Source organism: Rutidosis leptorrhynchoides, chromosome 3 (genome assembly GCF_046630445.1).
Source record: "Rutidosis leptorrhynchoides isolate AG116_Rl617_1_P2 chromosome 3, CSIRO_AGI_Rlap_v1, whole genome shotgun sequence".
Taxonomy (NCBI): Eukaryota; Viridiplantae; Streptophyta; class Magnoliopsida; order Asterales; family Asteraceae; genus Rutidosis; species Rutidosis leptorrhynchoides.
The window spans coordinates 567,967,404-567,987,219 of NC_092335.1; the positions used below are offsets into that span (position 1 = coordinate 567,967,404).

The following is a 19,816-nucleotide window of genomic DNA, read 5'->3' on the forward strand; positions in this document are numbered from 1 at the left end:
GACACAGTCCACCAATCATATTCCACCACATCACCACCTTGGCTACAGTATAACAGTAACCGGGCAAGGGTATTTTGGTCTTTTTACACCTTCGCTACAGTATATTATTTACGGAGTATTATTTATATGGAGTATTATATATTGTTATTAAAACTATGAATTTATTTTTCATACAATTGAATTATATACGGAGTATTAATTATTAACTAAAATAATAAATAAATTAATGATGTGATGAGAGAAAATGATACATGTATGATAGCTGTTGTACGATAATTGGTCATTTGTACGATAATCCCTCAAGTATAATTACATAATGGTGAATGTACGTATTATGATAGTTGATGTAATGTTTTTTTTATGAGTAAAAAAGACAATCCATTCCAATCACCTCAAAATTAAGCTGATAGTAAGAAGGGTTAAAAGCCCACAAGTTTTCCCCTCTAACCCACTCTTCTCCTCTCCTTTCTATCATAAAAAAAACTAAAAAATGCTTGATTAATGTTCTATCCTTCCCTCTCCTTTCCTTTCTTTGCAAAAATAAACTCGAGAATACAGCGTTAGTGATTGCGTTTTGGATACCTTCAATATAAGAGTGCTCCCAACAGTTGTTACTTCCTCCCCGTCCACACCTTAGGGATCCGCCCAGGCCACACACCTCCTCGCCTTTTCTCTTGTCTTCCTGTGAAATGTTGCTCGACGGATAAAAGTGAGTATATGTGGAATATTTTGCTTGTATACTTGTACACTTAATTAATTAAATAATATAGTGGGTCTCGATTTTTATGAAGAAATATGTCATTGTTAATGGTGTTTAGTCCTAAGTTAGTTCTGAAAATGAAGTACTGACGTGACGCTAATGTGGCTGTTAGTCCTAAAGGTGAAGTATGTCACAATTGAGAACTCTCTAAGTCTCAAGTTTGAACCTTACTAGCCCCACATATAGGGTGACCAAGGATAATTGGTCGAAAACGGTGACATGACATCCTGATTAGGTCATATACAAATGGTCATCACTCATCAGTACATCTGAATAAATATTCTTTCATTCCCTTAATAGGTTACGACTAGCATTTTACGGTCATAGACTTGGAAATTTTAGGTCGTGACCTGAATATTCAGGTGATAATTGAAAAAATTAAGGCATCAACCTGGAATTTCTATTTTTATGATAAAAATTTTCATGTCAAGCGACCTGGAATTTGCAGTAACGACTGTAAAATTAAAAAAAAAAAAATTAAAAAAAAAGAATTGTTATACTACGTTTGTAAAAGGTCACTTTGATTATTATTTTTTTCTTTTGGAATTTGGGTACCATGCTATGTTTCTAAAACTTGATACCGACAAAATTTATTGATAAACATATAATATTCCTTATGATTTATAAGTAAAAAAGAAGCATCGTTCCAAGTAACAGAAGGGAGGTTCTTTTGTTTATATATTTTGGCCGTTAAAAAAAAAAAAAGAAAAAAAAAAAGAAGAATTTTGACCACAGGTTCAAAAAGTCTTGCATCATTGAACAATGGTTAAAAATTACAAACACCATAACATATAAGAGGATCTAGTGCCTGTAATTTGTTGCTGATAATTATATAAATTGTTCAAGAAAAATGCAATGATAAATAACTTCACAATAAATAAAAGACCCGACCTTTTTCACGATGAGTCACAAAAACAGTCCAAAACCGACTGCTAATTCTCTTTATAATTGGCGTCCTCTTCGCTCTTTAGTGCCTGTAGTTTTCTGTAACCAGTATCCGTGCCAAATAACCTGAACAAAGGATATCGTCAAAATAACGTAAGATACCAGAATACACAAAAACGCCAGCTTCATAAACGGTTTCAGATTACAAAATCAGACAGCAAGTCATCGCAATCGTCACTTCTCATTCATAATAGGTGGCAATCTAGACGCATATCTACAAACACATTGAACCAGGTTGTGTTTCATCTATAATAAGTTATGCGGTTTTTTTTTTTTTTTTTAAAGAGAAAAAGGGAAAATGGTTTGAACGTCCCTCGAAGCATCTTTTTGCTGCTTCTAACCTCCTACATCTTTAGAATAAAAGAACTCAGTTAATTACTGGCATATGATACAGTAATCTTAAAATCATATTTGACCCAACCCGACCAGTACCATAATTTACAAGTGTTGCATGCCCATTTTGTCATCTATAGCATTTCATATAAGAGCTAAGAACATGTTGGCTACACACAAAATCAAAGTAGTTGTCTGTGTGCATCCTACTACCAAACACGCCCTGGTATTTAAAGGTAGGACAGACCAAGAGTAAAGGCTCAAAGATGAATATATGTTAACTTTTATTGCAATCGTTGGTACCATAAAGCAAAAAGCATATCATCCAAGGTCAAATAAGCATATTAGAGTCTTACCAGTCCATGTAGACAAAAGTTGACGAGTAGTTGCCGGACTTGGTGTAGATAAGTCTGTGATGATAGTCGTGAAATTCGGAACTGAGAATTTCATAAAAAGGGTTAAATTTTCCTATAAAGTTGGCGAAAATGAAAATGAATACTCCTTCCCTATTTAACTATTTTATTGTCCACTACACTATTCCATTTGTCTCAGATTGTTTACTTCCATGAATAGAAAAAAATAATTAGGTAAAGTTCTGTTTTGCCCATAATTTATGCATTTAGGACAAAAAAATAGGTAAAAAGTAAAGGGTAAAACTGTAATCTTTACAAAAAGTAGAGTGTGATAATGACATTTCCTAAACTGAGTGTTTTTTTTTTTTGTTAGTTGACAATAAAATTGGGACCGGAGGAGTTGGTGATATGAGAGTACGTACAACTAAACACACAAATCTAAGTTTGTGCGTAGACTTACCCGCCGTATAAAGGAAGGAAATTTGAGGGGCTCCATGGGAAATGATAACCGCAATGTGCCTCAACTGTTTCAAGAACTCGAACAACCATCCATAACCAAAGTGTTATCAGATGAGGCCCCGTGATGGCAGGACCAAAAATTGTAGCAAAACCAAGGAATAATATCTCAGCTGGATGAGCATATTCTGAAGTCAATCCGAAAGGGGTTGCATACCTGGCACATACCAAATGCATATAAACATATATAACTGCAAGTAAACGTGACAATTTTGTTCTAGTTATTTTGCACAGGTTGATTCAGAGACTGTTTTAACATCTAACAGGTCAAACTTCTAATACAACAACAACAACAAACTCAATACCACATGAGTGGTGTATGAGGGAGGTGAGATGTAGACAATCATTCCCCTATCCGAGAATATAAACAAGTCATTTCTCCACCCAGAGTGGAAACAAGTCAAACTTCTAATATTATAAAAATAGAACTAGACTACAAGGATGCCAAAAGGGCTGAAGGTCACCCTTAAATTGTATTTTAATGCAAAAGTACCTAAATCATTGTATACAGAAAGTAGATAACTTTTAAAAGAAGATTTTGCTAACGACAACGCCTGTCATTAACACGCATAAAATGTTGTATAAAGCGGTTACAAAATGATTTTTATAGTAGCGGTTATTAAATAGTACAACATGTTTAAGTGTTTTAACGACAGTCCTTAGATAGGTCATTAGCAAAATCCTTTAAAATATTATAAATTTCTTATCACATTTGACACACTGAATATTTAACAAGTCAAAATATGTGGAAAACTGTGTAAAAGCCTGACCCAACTTCTTTCAAATTGTTTCAGTCCGAAAATATGAAAGTAGATAACTTTTGAAATATTATAAGTTTCTTACTCATGATGAACGCTGTGTACATGCTTGTACAGCCATTTAGTATGTAATATTCTGTGTCCCCAGTAAAATATGAAATCTTCAACAACGAAGTAGAATAGTATCTGTGTTGACATTACTTTCCTGCAAAGGTAAAAGATTCACGACATAAATGAGTGTAACTCAACAAACATACTTTCTTAAATAAATAAATATTTGAAAAGAATAATTTCAACAAAAAAAAAAAAAAAGAATGTGGTCAACCGTTGTAGCACAAAAAAAAAACGTGAAAATACCAGGATGGCAACGGAAGACTACTTCGCATTCCCATAAATCTAAAGACAGGATAGGAAGCAATCATAACAGGAAGGTTGACGCAAAAATGATACAACAGTAGCCGAGTAATGCATTTATCTTGCGCTTCAGTCGAGTTGGTCTTTGTCTGCACAAGTAAACAAATGCCATGAATTAACAAGTGCAAAAAACAAGTTACATCCACTGAGTAAACAATTCCGTAAACACGTCATAAATCAGGGCACATAAAACATTAGTAAACATCCAAGTTGACGTTTTAAGCATACATAACACATCCCAAGGAAGGATATGGTTTCCAGTTTTTTTTTATAAAAAAAAACAGAGATATCATCAGTATACAGTAACAGTGGATCCATAAATGGTCATGTGCTCCAATATATATCAGTCTAAAAGGGTTAAGGGTATTTTCTTCAGCCAGAAGAATAAATATTAACAAAAATGCTTGCGAATCAGGTCCAAAACAATGGCAAAAACTATCCTCTTTATTGAGCATTATCAGATACTGTATAACGATTTGGTTCGATTATGTAGCACTACTTGATTGACGAAACAAGTTCAGGTAATCAGGTCATTTTCGATTATGACGATCCCAAGGCTTCCTGAAAAACCTTAAACCTCAACAAGAGTATTCAGCTGCGTGAACAATATTTCTTCATTGGGTAAGTGAATAATACACAGTTAAAGGTATTGGAATGAAAAATTCAGGTACCATGTAAAGGTACTTCAGAAAAAACCTACAAGACAACTCAATTCTTTCATTCATATTAAGGTCTATCTACAAATGTATACAAATTTCAACGTTTGTCAAAGCAGCATTTGAGGTCATGTCATAAATGTCGAGGTTCTGTTTACAAGTAACAAAAGAAGTGTAGATTAGTTAACTGTTAGGACTGCACAGTGCTAATAAAAAGGGTCTAGATTATGTCAACAGATAACCAAAGTGTTCAACTGTAACATTTTGTGAAATAAAGATTCAGTGCATGAAAATGTTAAACCTGAATTTTGTACTTGCTGAGCCATCCTGCCCTTTCCAAGAATATAAACGGAAGTCCAGATAAAAAGAAGACAGATTCATGAAGCAAAAAACTTCCAAGGCATGCCAGTTGGAAGTCACTGAAATTAGTGACTAAATACTGCAAAAATATATAAATAAACATAGAAATTGAGAAAAAAAAGTTCAGCAATCAACCTCATATCTTAGTGCTAAACCATAAGATATTGTTTCCATATACGAAAACCCAGTTAAACCCATTTATAAGCCAAATAACAACAGGTCATTAACTTATTGGCATAGGGTGACAACTCATAAAGTTAAGACGTTGTGATCAAAGGTTGGCCCGAGAATCCACAAAGCTCTACAAGTCTTGAAGTTACAAAAGTTATGTGGAGAAAGCCTCCTAATAATTCGAGTCCTATATGTGTGTAAAACTTTCTTGTGATGTATAGATATTTTTTAACAAAAAGTTTCTCTACTTAGCATTTTGTATAAAATTTACTTGCATTACTTGTTTGCCTTGACTTATTGTGAATGTAAATTGTCAAACACAACCGTACAAAAAAAAGACTGAATTATACTTGTTAATACTGAGACACGTCTTTTGTAAAAAAAAATTGATAAGAATGTGGACTCTAGCCGTCTGGATAAACCACAACTATTGATCATGCTCATCTTTTCTCGAATGCATACAAAATTGCAAGTAGGGAATAATGAGGATCCTCTAAATGAGCAACCACGTATTCTGTATGATTGAATAGAAAATTATCAATATTTTGTATAAATTGAAGTGGTGGTAAGAAAACATTATCACCTAGACCCTAATTTCACTTCCAATTGCTTTACCTCAATTCATTATCCTTACGACCCTTACTAGAAAAGGCGGATTAATTTTGGCAAACAAGATGCTAACTGCTATATATAGAAAATACATATCTATGTCTCTGAACAACCGTTGAGCATCTCTAAAACCACAAAGCTTCTCTAGAAAAAAAATCATCATTAGAACTTCAGCAAGTTCTTACAGCTTAAATAAAAAATCAAAAAAAATGATTTAGACCTACTATGACCAACACTTATAAGACAATCAGCATACCGACGCTACAATAGAGCTGAAAAAGCTTTCAGTCGAATGTCATTTCACTTATTAACCATAATGTCAACATAAAAAAAATAGATCATACTAAACATCCCTAGTCTTTTCACTTCACACGGCAATGTCTTTGTTACGCCTACAACTAAAAACAGAACTTGACAGTTCAATTAACAGTATATATATATATATTTGTAAGAACCGTAAGAAGTACTCAAAACTCATAGTTTGTATCATCTAAGTATAGCAAATTCACTAGTTGAAAATTAAATATCTTGAGGTGTTTGTTTAAAACTTCAAAACGTCCAAATTGACTATCTCTCAACTTTTATGGTCATGCATCTAGTGCCTCTGCTAGTTTACTGAAAAAACTTTCGCATAAAATTGTTACAAAACGCAATGAAACACTTAACACTATAATATAGATACAGTTGTTAAGTTTATGAACTTATCAAATTAAATTGATTCATATATTGTAATAAAATAGTAATAATGAATAATGTATCTAATTCTGTATCTAATAAATTATACATATACTATATACATCATGCATGTGCGATATAAGATGATAGTAGCACAATAACTAACCAAATTAAATGAATACTAAAACGAAACCACTTTTTTTAACAAGTGAATCAATAAAAACACACAGTAATAGAAATTGTTAATTATAGATCAATGTATACACGGATTTAAGTATTCAAAGAGAGAAACATTAACTTCTGATACATTCAGAAATCGGAAATTAGTAGCAGAAAGTATCAAGCAATGAGAGTAATAGGTTGAATCTAGGGGAAAATAGGTGATATTAATGAAAAATGAGAAGAAATATTACGATACCTTCCAAGCAGATTCGATTACGGAAGCCATGGAATCCGGTGAGAAAGAAAGACCACGAGATTTTGTTGAAATGAATCTGAGGTCGACGTGCACAATAACTGTTTGTATTTGTATATTTGTATTCTAGTAATTATTTTATTAAAATAAAATTAAAAAAATAAAAATCAATTGATTTATAATAATTAATAATTATAAAATAAAAACAATGATAATAATACTGGTCTGGTTTATATCACTCCCCTGGATAGTACTCGTATGAGTTTTTTGGGGGTATACCGTGGGGGGGGGTTTTATATTGATCTAAATGAAATAGAATTGTTTGTACTCTGTGGTGGAAGGTGGACGTGGATGATGAAACGTGTACGACGTCGTATTAGCGGTATGAGATTTCCATATATATCTTCCATACAATACAATTTAAACTAGTTAAAGACCCGCGAATTCGAGGGTTTAATTAAAAAATATTTTGGTAGCAGTTTAACAACTGATATGATCATTAAATATACTAAGTGAAAAGGTAAACGATGCAACAAAGGTTTATAATAATAATAAAATCAAAATTTAACATTTAATTCCTAAACAAATATAATTTAAGTCCCCAAAATTGCTAAAAACGTAAAATAAATTTTAATTTAGGTATAGTTTCCCAATTCCCATTGGTGATTAATCTAATTCAATCTTTTGTGATAGTTTTGAAATGCGATCAATGCCAGCGCTCTTTCGAATTATTAAGACCCACAAATTCTCGAAATTTTTTAGGGACAAATCAAAAATTGAATTGTCAAAATAAATATATTTTATGTAGTATTTGTTAGGTTGATAAGAAACTAAAACAGTTTAAGTAGTAGTGTCGTATTACTGATAATAAAACATACAAGTTATAACTTGAAAAAAAAACATAAAGTTGAAAAAGCTAATACTCAGAAGAAAATTTTTTTTTTACTTATTTAGCTAATATCATTTACACTAACATATTTTGAAAGACACCCGTTTAACAAACAATTGTAATCATATTAAATAACAAAGAACACAAAATGATTTGTAACAATGACTAAATAAGATACAAAAATGAAATTGCATTGCATTGCATTGCATTGCATTGCATTGCATTGCAGTAACTACAGATATTACCAACCACCCAGATCTTGTTATAATGAAGAAATATCTACAAAATCAATTTTTAATACAAAAAAAAAAAAAAACTAATAATAACTATAAATCTCTACAACATGAGAAGCAAACAAATCACTTTCAAGACACCTACAACTGGGTAGACTCATAGACTCGAGTAAGCATTCACACTAATTTGCAATAGTAAAAAGAAAAACTATAATGTACCTTTTGTATAAGAAAAATAATTAAAAAAAAAAGCAAAAGTAAGAACAATTACCTTCGGGCAAGAAAATATTCCAAAAACCCATGTCCACGGCCAAGCTATATAGTACATATACCGCTGAAAGTGGTTGGAAACATTAAGGTGACTCTAAAAAGGTGTTTAGGATTGCTACTGTGTTAGCAAGTCATGCTCGTTGGCCACTGTGTTATTTTCATCAATTCCGTGAGTTGTCACACCACCGGCCACAAAATGTTTTGCGCATGTAGCTACCTTGTCCCTGAAAATGATGGGACATAGTTATAAGTTTACAATGAAAAGGTGTTTCAAAATAACATCTCGTGCAGAACTAACGCTCCTAATTAAATATGAGAGATATCATTTAAAAGGTACGTACTTTCCAGCGACGTACGGGACACCTAGTCGTGATCCTTTTGGAATTTCACCTTGCAACCCTAATATAGTGTGTCATATTTTGAAAAAGTCCTGTATCCTCACTGTAAGTCTCGTAACATCTTCCCCATCTTGGATCTCTTCATACCTACAAAAGATGTTTGCAACATTCAAAACATTTCAATATCCCTATTGTGGATTAAAGATTATATAAAGGTCAATGTCGAATTACGTCAAATTCATCCAAACAATTTTGGCTTAATCTAATTCACTATTAGAAAATAGAAACATATAAAACATTAGATGGACTCACGTCGTAGCTCCAAGGCCAATGTTATGTGGAAATAGGGTAGCATTAATAACATTATTGTGCCCATGAACAAATCAATTCCATAAATCATTGGGATCCCTAAACGGGTAGAAAGTGACCCATTTTGGAACCCATTTATCATATTAATCTAATCAACAACAATTGAGCGTGTGTGAGGTACCTTCAAGTGCACTTATGGGTGGTGGCAGTTCAAATGGTTCATCATATTCCCTGGTTGTCACTAATTGTTCACATGTGTACTTTACTATCAACAAAATAGATCAATATAACATAAAAAATACAAATGAACAATACTACAATGATAAGTAACATGGAAGAGAAACATAAAACCTAATACACACCTTCGGACTGAGCTGCAGCAGGAAATTTACACAACGGGGTAGGTATCTGACAACGGGTCGACGAAGTAGCAGTGAGACCTACCAACACAGCAAATGCAAATAACAATTTACATCAGCATTGTAACTAAAATATGTGTAACCAATAAAATACAGATTATAAAACACATATTAGAGGCCAAATAATGCGTTTCAGAACTCTCAAATCCTACTGCAAGATGCAACAGTGCATGGCAAACAACCGCAGAAGAAACATACATTTCTGTTATCAGGTGTAACTTCCTAACAGATGGACAATTCATATAGTTATAAAGTATAAGCTCCTTTCTCTTAGTTAATTGCCTCGAAAATACATCCCAAGAGGCAGAAACAATAGTATCACCATAAAAAAATAATCCGTCCCGAGAATTGTTATCATAAATAATTTTCTTTCTTTTACATATCAAATGACAATACTTTATAGACAAAAAAACACACACACACACACAAAAGGTCAAGACCATAGTTAATATTGAACGATGTCAGTCTAAAATCGATAATATGTTTACATCATATTATTTGACAATACCTTATAAGCACAAACAAACAATCCCTTATACAGTAAAGACATAAGATCATCACCATAGTCGATAGTAACACACAACAGTCTAAATCGTTGACCAGTAAAAAGAATGAAAACAAAATCTGACATAATAAGAAAGGACAAACCTGTAGAATACAATCTAAAATAACCTTTCAACTGGGAATTTGTGAAAAGAAAGCAGAATATCGAACACGCACCTAATAATAAACCACCATAAAACAAACACCCATCAATAATGAAGGCAAGCAGAATAAAACTAAATTATGCTAAAACCCTAAAAATTGTCACAGCTGTTACGAACTAACAACAATCAATCTTATCTCTTGCTGTTAATGGAGGCATCAAACCCACAACTCAAATTTTATGCCCGAACAAAAAATAAATTAGGTTAGGGTAGATATCAAAAGATAAACGACAACTTACCACCATCAATTAGTAACCGTGCATAAAATCACAAAATGCAAACAACGCTAATGAAAGTATAGCAGTGAATCACTCACCAATAATCATCAGTTGAAGTTGCAAAAGGAATTGAAGAAAGTAATGCATCAGTTGATACGTAGTCGGCTGAAAATGATCATCTTAAATCATTCGATTAAGGTATTGAAGATGCTAAGATCGTATTTTTAATTAATTTGAATGAAGTCGGATGAGAAATCGTAATAGATGGAGAAGAAGGAGGCGTAGCAGCTGTTTGATTTGATTTAAATCCGTATTACATGTGAAACTCCGAAATTTATGTGGCTAATTAATTGTTAGTTGTAATATTATTATGTTTTAAGGGTATAATTGTCTTTGTATAAAAAAGCCTAAAAGTTATTAGTAATTGAATTTCGTATATTAAATTAATGGTTGGATTTCATTGTAAAATCTTGATCCAACGGATAAGATTTAATTTAAAGGCTGAATTTAAAAATTTATTTCCTATTTTTTCTTTTGTTATAATAAGAAGGGAGATGACATGTTTGGCACAGATTTTTTTTATTTTTTTAATAGGCTGTATTCTCGAGATTTATTTAGGATGGAAAGGAGGGGAGATGGATGGATTAAAAAATAATAGCGATTCTCGAGTTTTAAATTTCCGCGGAAATGAGAGGAGAGGAGATGATTATGAAGGATAGTACCTTTATATTTTGTCACCAAAACTCTCCGCCCATATTTGGACGGATTGAGAAGGATAGTAAAACACTCTCATCCCCTTTCATCTTCACTCTTTTCCGCTAAAAGAAAAACTCGAGAATACAATAGGTTTTAGCTTTTAACTTTTATGAAAAAATTCATATTTAATAAAAATGTTCGTTTCGTTAAAAGAGCTTGAATCTTTTAGGGTCTGTTCCCAAGTTATAATTTTGAAAGAAAAGAAAGTAAGTGGAAAGAAAGTAAAAAGTAGGTGTGTTCCCTAGTTTTCATTTAAGAGGAAGGGAAGAGAATGGGAGGGAGAATTTAGTCTGATTTCTACGGTAATACTTCTTTCCAAAATGGAAGGATATCATTTCCATCCCTTTCATCTCCTTCCGTTTCATTTCTTTTCTTTTATGATAAAACTCTGGAACACAGCCTTAGTGAGATAGAAAAAACTCTTAAGACCATTTGTAGTGCAGCGTGAATGCATAAAAAATGATGCCATTACGCCACCATTGCGCCACTGTGCGGTGTGATGGTGGTAAATTTTGCTAGCGCAATGAGCCCATCACGGAGGCGTGAGGGTGAGCTGAAACACTTGTTGGTTGACAGTTGACACGTGTTGGTGACGTTTAAACAAACGGCTATATTTTACACTATATATACTCCAACTTTCTCAACTCAAAATCACATTCAAACACTTTCAACTTCTCAAACATTCAAACACACAATTCACACAGTCATCTTCAAAAATATTAACCATTTCTCTGATCATTGTCTCATTCGACGTGTATTACAGGAGTGAATTCAATTATGATTACAAAGTTTACGATTACAAGCGTGCTTCAAATGTTTCGTTTGAAGAAATTGACATTCGCGACTTTGGTTTAGAAGCCTTGTTCGCATTTTTGAAACAACGTGTACTGTTTCAACACACATACGTGATGTATTATTAAGACGATTGTCTTCCGAATTTGTCCACTATGTACCTCCATACCGACGAAGCATGGTATGATATCAAAGAATCCCTACCTCTATGTTCAAATCAAATATCTCTTTATTTGGTATTAGAAGAAGATGATGATGTACCCTTTCAGTCCGGTTACAATCTCTTTAATGTATAACAAAAATTTTAGGGTTAAATTGTGGTACCAGCTTTCATGATAAGTTACATCAAAAGAGAGTAAGGTTTATCATTTTGAGAATATGAAGGTGAAAAAGAGATGATTTAGTGGAAGGTAAAAAAAATAAGTTAGATTAAAATGAGAAGAAAAGGATAAAAAGATGATTTTACCCTCACATGCAATGCACATGTTAAGACTTAACGTACTTTTTAACAGCAGTTTGACAAAGGAACTCTGATTGCGATTTTTGGCTCTTTAACATGCATATAATATTAACGAGCTTAAACTATTTAACGAAACAATCTAAATGAACCAAAGGGTCATTGGTTTGGGGTTATCGATGTGCCCTTCTGACTTTGAGGTCATGTGTTCAAGTCCATGGTGAATATTATGTTTACATTCGTGTAAAAAAAGCGTGTTGGGTATATGTATTTGCCTTTAAAAAATAAAAAATCTAGATGAGCTGTATCCAAGTCAACACTAATCAGTACACTTCGTGAAACATCTTCGTTGATGAGTTATATGATCAATTAATGGAGAATGCTAAACGTATTCTTTAGCATTACACTTAAGTTCATTATATTTAATTTTACAAAACCAAATAAATTAATGTAAAGTATAAATAATTTTTTTAATACTGATTTTCCATATATAAATTTAATATCAGTATTTCTTCATAGTAACTTTGAGCTATATAATATGTATAAACCAAATTTTTAAAACTATGTATAACTTTCTCTCTAACGATATTTACTAACAAGGTAATATTTTCATCTAGTATAACATCTACTCTGGCTTTCAATCTTCCAAAACCCATTTAAATATGTAACTCATTAAAGTCCAAATAGGGCTATAAACGAGCCGAGCCCAAGCTCGGCCAGGCTCGAGCTCTGCCATGCTCGAGCTCGGCTCGTTTAGATTTTATAAAGCTCGAGCTCGAGCTCGGCTCGATTCGAGCCTAATTATTTAATTATTTATTTTTATTATATTTCAAAGTAATTCTTTCAGAAATTTTATCCACAAATAATAAGATTAACTATAATTATTTTAAATATTATTAATATAATAGTAATTATTATACAATTATATGTAAAATTATTAAAAATTAATATTTTGGTGTTATATAAGTGAAAAGATCGTTTAGGCTCGCGAGCTTGTTGAGCTCGAGATATGAAGCTCGAGCTCAGGCTCGTTTAACGAGCTTTAAATAAGTTCAAGCTCGGGCTCGAGCTCGTTTAAGCTCGGCTCGAATAGAATATTTAACGAGTCGAGCTCGAGTAGCTCGCGAGTAACTCGGTTCATTTACACCCCTAAGTCCAATACACAAAAACAAATTAAATTTGTTATGAAAAGGTGAGTTGATCACTTTGTTAATTAAATGTGTATACTGAAAAGGAACATTAAATTCAACAAATAAATTATGTTGTGGCAACGAGGTGTTCTCCGTCGAATGGGCGGTCCACCACCCAGTTGATGGAGGATCTCGTGGGTTTTCCGTACCATTTCTTTCTTTTTGGTTTCGAATTCAAATTTTGGACCAGGTGACGATTGTTCTATTATAAATATGATTTCCGTGATCAGGGCAGGACGAGTCTTTTGAGGTGGGACCCCTCTTGTAGCGGCTTGTGACGATCTGCGGCGTCCGGGGGTTTTGGTTTTGGTCTCTGCTTTTGGCAGATCATTAGGCCTCAGTCTTATTCTGTTGGTTTTGGTGGTCTGTCGAGAATGGTTTAGGTGTTTCCAATTTAGGGTCTTGGTAACAAGTCTCGTTTGTGTAAGTAGCTATCTTAAATGTACATCCACCCTCTTGGTGGTGTATTTTAGCTTAACTCATTTTTTTCGTTTTTATGCGGTGTGATTTAGGCTTGATTACTTATTTTTGTTGATTTGATTTTACACTTTGTTGATCTTCGGATCTAGGCATGTGCATGGTACAATTCCATCCCACACTAATTTGGTTTGGTTCCGTCCCGAGTCTCAAATTAATGAAGGAAGTCGTACCGAGGACCGTACCAAATAATTCCGGTTCGGTTTGGTTCCATAATTTTAGGTTCGATTTTCGGAAAAGAACCGTCCCACTTGAGTACACTCAACATTGACTAGATGGAATTGCGATTACAGCCGGTCTAATTCTCATGAGACGTAGCAAAAGCGTCTATTTTCATTTTGATCTTCAACTTGCTCACAATGTGTATGTATTATTCTTGGTTATGTAAGACTATAAGAGATATTTGGTACACCGTATTAGTTATGAATACTTGCATTATAACATCGATATATGTACCTTGAATATCCCATAAACTCTTAGAAGGTTGTTCCAGAAACATGTCAGATAAACAAAATGTGTATTTGTTGTTTCCTGTTAACCACTTTGCACATACTTTAGCGCCAAAAAACTTGCTCATGAGAACTTGAGGGTGCAAGCAGTGGCTCAACTTGAAAAAACGTTTAGAGGGGGCAAAAAATATTTTATGTACAAAACTTATTTAACAAAAATTAATGCATTTCATAATATTACTAGTAAATAAATATGTATATAGTTAACTTCATAATATTTCAAATATATATGATAATTAACGCATTTTATCTTCAAACATATATACATATATATCAGAGAAAATTATAACAATAACAATATAATAATAACAATAACTTATTAAAGAAATTAAAGAAATCATTATCAGAGTACTTTTGTAATTGTATATTCACATCCTCGTTTTTAAAAGATCTGATGAGATGGTAATAATAGTTCAACTTTTACAGCATAAGATACAAACATAGGTTATCTTCATATTCTCTTTCTTCAACCTCCATTTATAGTCACTCCGTCTCAAAATAATTGTCCTGTTTTGACTTTTTGAGTTTTTTTCTTAAACTTTGACTTCAAATATCTTTGTTTGTGTTATATAATATCGAATGAAATTTATACCAAATGAAAACATACTCGAAAATGAATCTATTCATGTAAATTGCATCAAATAATTTATAGCAAAAACCAACAAATATTTAAAGTCAAAACTTAGTAAATTGACTTTGAAAAGTCAAACAGTACAATTATTTTGGGACGAAAGGAGTATCTATTTTCTCCATTTCTTTTTGAAAAAAAAAATCACAAACTATTATTTACTCTAAAATCATTATATATATAACACTACTTACTCAAATCTTAGTAGGGGCAGATGCCCCTCTCTATCTCTACTAAGATCCGCCCCTGAGTACAAGGAACCCATCCAAACTTGGGTGAAAGATTTTATTTAGATGATATGTTTAAATGAGTTCTTTAGTTTAAAATAAAATGATTTTAGGACCTACAAAATATATATTATCCATAAGTGTATTTTTTATAAAACCAGACTATTATTATTAATAATATTAAGCACAACTATATGGAGAAATGAAGAAGTGTATGCAATGATCTCAAAAAAAGATAAAAATGACGAATGAAGACATTATCTTAAAGTAAAAAATATAATAAGAAGACAATAATACTAGTGACTATTGTTGAATTATAGATGGCTAACATGTAAATATTTCAGTCCAGTCCGTTTTCTGTTTTGACCCGTCCCTACCGTGGACCGAAAAATATAAAATTTAGGGATAATGGACCACACCGAAATTACTTGCTCAGGTTCGGTCCTCGGTTTTTTTCTGTTTTTCACCCTTATTTGGATACGTTATTTATGTATCTTTTTTCAGAAAAAATATTTATAAAAGGTATTGCTGCTTTAAAAATTTTAAGGACTAATGTCTTAGCCCGGGTTCAAACCGGGGACCTCTAGTGTGTGAGACTAGCGTGATAACCGACTACACCACCCAGACAATATAGTTGACTGTTTTCCTTTTTCAATTAATTATATAACGCATTTGAATTTCGCAAATACTCTCATCTATTGCATTTTCTACATTTACATGTTAATTATCTTTATATATTAGTGACCATATATATAACTAAGCACTGGCGGATCCAGTGTATTAAGAGGGGGGGCGCCCGCCCCCGGTGGATTTCGAAATTTTAGTGCAAATTTTTTCGGTTTTTCGATTTTGTCCCCGGTGGAAATTTTTTTTTGCCCCAAAACCTTCATATTTTGCCCCAAAAACTCGTATTTTGCCCAGAAACCTTCAAAGTTTTCTCAAACAACTCTATATTTTGCCCCAAAACAGCTATATTCTGCAAAAAAAAATTCCCTACGTTTTAAAAAAAAAAATTCGCCCCCGATGAAAAATTTTCCTGGATCCGCCATTGTAACTAAGAATAACACAACTTATTATTACAATAGTAAGAGTAATATGATAGTCGAATAAAAAGAAAAAAAATCTATGGTTGATCCTCAAACTTTATATTAGAAATCAAGTTAGGGACTAAAGTTTAAAATGATTATGATTGGTCCAAACATATTAGCATACATCACGAATAGTCCCAAAATTTAACAATCATTACTCTAACCTAATTAACTAAAGCACGTAAAAACACATGATGGACAGTTTAGTCCTTTTACTCTCTTACTTGAGAGTAAATATGTCAATTTATTTTAATGCCGCATTTTCTTTTACATCTCAAAACCCCATACATACAAATTTAATTTAAATCAAAAACTCTAAATAAATATAAATCAATCAAAATAATACCAACTCCATCATATCATTTTCATTTTTCAGTTTATTCTAATTGCAATCATCTGATGGCCAGAACATGGAGTTTAATCAACTCAATTCCATCATTCCATCAAAAGTCCACAAGTACACGTAATCAATTCTTGGTTGTTGATATCTCTGATTGAGAAAATTAAATAACTAACTAGAGTGGTATCGGCCGCGCGTTGCGGCGGCTAAGTTTTGTTTGATTTTGGTTATGGCTTCGATGCATAGCTTACGGACTATTCCAAAATGCGTAGCGTTCATACATAGCGTTAAATAATTACGTATTGTTCCAATTTACCCAAGTACATAATGTTATGCTTTACAAAACTTACTGTTGATTACACAAAAATGGCTACGGTAGCACTAAAACTGCGCTAATTAATTCTAGTGAAGAGATGACTTCGTTTCCTGTTGAATTCAGTGCCTTGCTATCGAATCATAATTCACAATGCAAGCAATATCTACACGGAAGGTGCAACAAAACTCTAGTTAGTCAATTGTTGAATAATTCAATTGACGCTAACATATATGAAAACAGTATAAGAGTTACTTGTGCCGTTCCATGTACAACGTCGTCGACAACCTACAAACATAGTAACACCAAAGCGTGCCGGTATATATTTACAACTATTTAGATGCTAAGATATACAAAAAGGCCAAAATTATAGCAACAAAGTTCACAACCGGAACTCATGACACCGATTGCAAGATTACCTCTGACATCATTAAACAGTCGAGACCATATCAATTAAAACTAAAACTGGAATCGAAATAGATACCTTCCAGCTGGACACCGTGTACGACAAAACTCCATGGAGCGTGTACATTTTTAGGCATTGAAACGGGAAAGAGCAGGCGACCAACAAATACACCAACATCACCAGATTTAGTGATTTGCTGTTGATTAGTCAAATATAGCAGAAACATTTTATCTCAGTTGCGGCCTGTCTGGCATATTCTTTCCTCAAAAGTGAAATTTGCAGCATGAAAGCAATTAAGAAGTTATTATGTTGTATAAAATAGGATAAAATAATCGATGTTAGTTTCCCATATGATTGTGGAGGTTATGTGCCACTGTATGTTAATTTGAAAAAAAAAAAATTCTACAAAACACTGAAAGGTAGTAAGAGAATTAGTACAGAATATATAGTAGTATCGGAGTAATTAACTCACGGCAAAAAAAAAAACTTAAAGAAAACTATGAGAGATTAATAGATGATAACCTGTTTTGTTAATAGTAGCTGCTATTTGTTGGAGGGTAGTTACGTAGCTACCACCAATTTTGGTGTTCAGAAGTATGTTGAGAAATATAATTTAGTATCTCACGAATGGAAAGTCGCTGATTTAACCCACAATCTTATGAAGATCTTTTCTAATGGAAGATGGCATCAAACTAATTTTGTAATTTTTGTGTGTGTTGTCATTTGCAGCTTCATATGGCGGTTACGAACAATAATTTCGATGGCAATCCACGGTTTCGTTAGATACATGAAGCTACTATTTTGGTACGAACATCAAAAATATGTTTTTGTTATAAAAGCCTCGAGATATAATGGGTAACAGTTTATAGGTACCTAATAAGCAGGTCAGATTGACTAACGATTGCTACATAGCAAACTGGTGTCTTAAGTCCAGGGCCGGTCCTAGGGTGGGGCTAGTGGGGCGACCGCACCCGGGCATCACATTTTAAGGGGCATCAAATCTGGAATTCTGAGTTTTTTTTTTAAGTACGGTTGAGTTTTTTTTATAAGTTCAGAGGAGAAATTTCATGGAGGAAAGGAGAGGAAGAAAAAGTTAAAAGTTGGAAAGAGAAAAAATCTTTTGTTCCTTGATTTTGTAAACTTTTTTTTACTTTGTCAGATGTGTTAATTTTATTAAAATTCAATATATCGTACAACAGATATAGCGAATTGTACAATCACGTATGAATTTTGAAATTCTACTCTAGCAATAGAGGTGCCATAATAATGTGAATTCATAAAATAAGTTTACCGATTTCTTAATATAATACTCCATAATACTACTTATTTTTACATCTTCCTTAATTTAATTATTTCTACAAGGAACAAACGTTCTTTTTTGAAAGTCCTATTTTATTGTGACACAAATTTTGGAATAATATAAAAATGAATCTTTTTAAGATGTCAATTTTTGAAAAAAATGTTTAAGAATAAAAATGTAAACTTGATATTTTTCTTTTATAATTTACGCATTAATTAAATCACGTATGAAAACAAAAAGACACTAAAAAAATTTTAACTAGACTCGAAGTCATCACTTTTATTGTAGTTTATCTCTTCAAATTGTCACACTAAATTTATTTAAAAAAATTAACGTGAAAATGAGTTATATAAGTTGATTAGCTTTCGAACACTTGTTTTATAAATAGAGTAGGGGGCATTATTTGATCGATTCGCCCCGGACAACAGAACACTCAGGACCGGCCCTGCTTAAGTCTGGTCGGAATTGAAATCAAACATGCAATATGATTCATTACAGTAAAACTCGAATAACATGGTCCTGTTATCATAAATGTTGCAATCTTGATTTACTATTTTACTTAGAACAGAAGTTCACTAGTTGATATATGTATGAAGTGACTTACTTTTTCCATCAACAATCATTTGTGTAGAAACTGTTGGTAACTGTAGTTGCATACAGTACTAACATTTTATGGTTTGTTTGTAACAAAAGACAAATAGAGTTGCTCAAGAGGTCATCACAATGCCTTTTTCCTCTATCTTTTTTACGTTTTCACCTATATTTTTGAGCGTAGAAAATGCAGAAGTTAGAGTGGGTACTTAGTGAAACGAAGCAACAGATCTGACTTTAGTTTTACTTGTGAATGAGGATTCTTGGTTACCTTTCAACTCTTACGGGTCAAATAATAAAATAAAGATTAGCAGCATATGAAACGGGTCAAATGGGCTGAACAACTGTTCTTTAGCTGCATGACATCTCCTTAACATTTTAATAAAAGGTCATC

General features: G+C 32.7%; 1 protein-coding gene and 1 non-coding gene across 4 annotated transcripts; both read right to left on the bottom strand.

Moving 5' to 3' along the window:
• Positions 1-565: 565 nt before the first annotated feature.
• On the bottom strand, positions 566-7,083 carry LOC139898624 (methylsterol monooxygenase 2-2). Of its 3 annotated transcripts, none has more exons than XM_071881378.1 (8): positions 6,969-7,083; positions 5,037-5,174; positions 4,023-4,168; positions 3,751-3,870; positions 2,852-3,064; positions 2,395-2,475; positions 1,652-1,771; positions 566-682 (listed from the first exon to the last, which is right to left on the bottom strand). In XM_071881378.1, the coding sequence occupies exons 1-7, from the start codon at positions 6,996-6,998 to the stop codon at positions 1,693-1,695; spliced, it is 807 nt and encodes a 268-aa protein (XP_071737479.1). In that variant the 5' UTR covers positions 6,999-7,083; the 3' UTR covers positions 566-682; positions 1,652-1,692. The 3 variants fall into 3 exon arrangements, with proteins under 3 accessions (XP_071737479.1, XP_071737478.1, XP_071737480.1); XM_071881379.1 differs by lacking the exon at positions 566-682 and adding an exon at positions 1,523-1,568; XM_071881377.1 differs by lacking the exon at positions 566-682 and having other exon boundaries at positions 1,503-1,771.
• Positions 7,084-15,937: 8,854 nt separating this feature from the next.
• On the bottom strand, positions 15,938-16,011 carry TRNAV-CAC (transfer RNA valine (anticodon CAC)). Its single transcript has one exon. It is a non-coding gene; the product is annotated as a tRNA-Val (tRNA).
• Between the last annotated feature and the right edge of the window lie 3,805 nt (positions 16,012-19,816).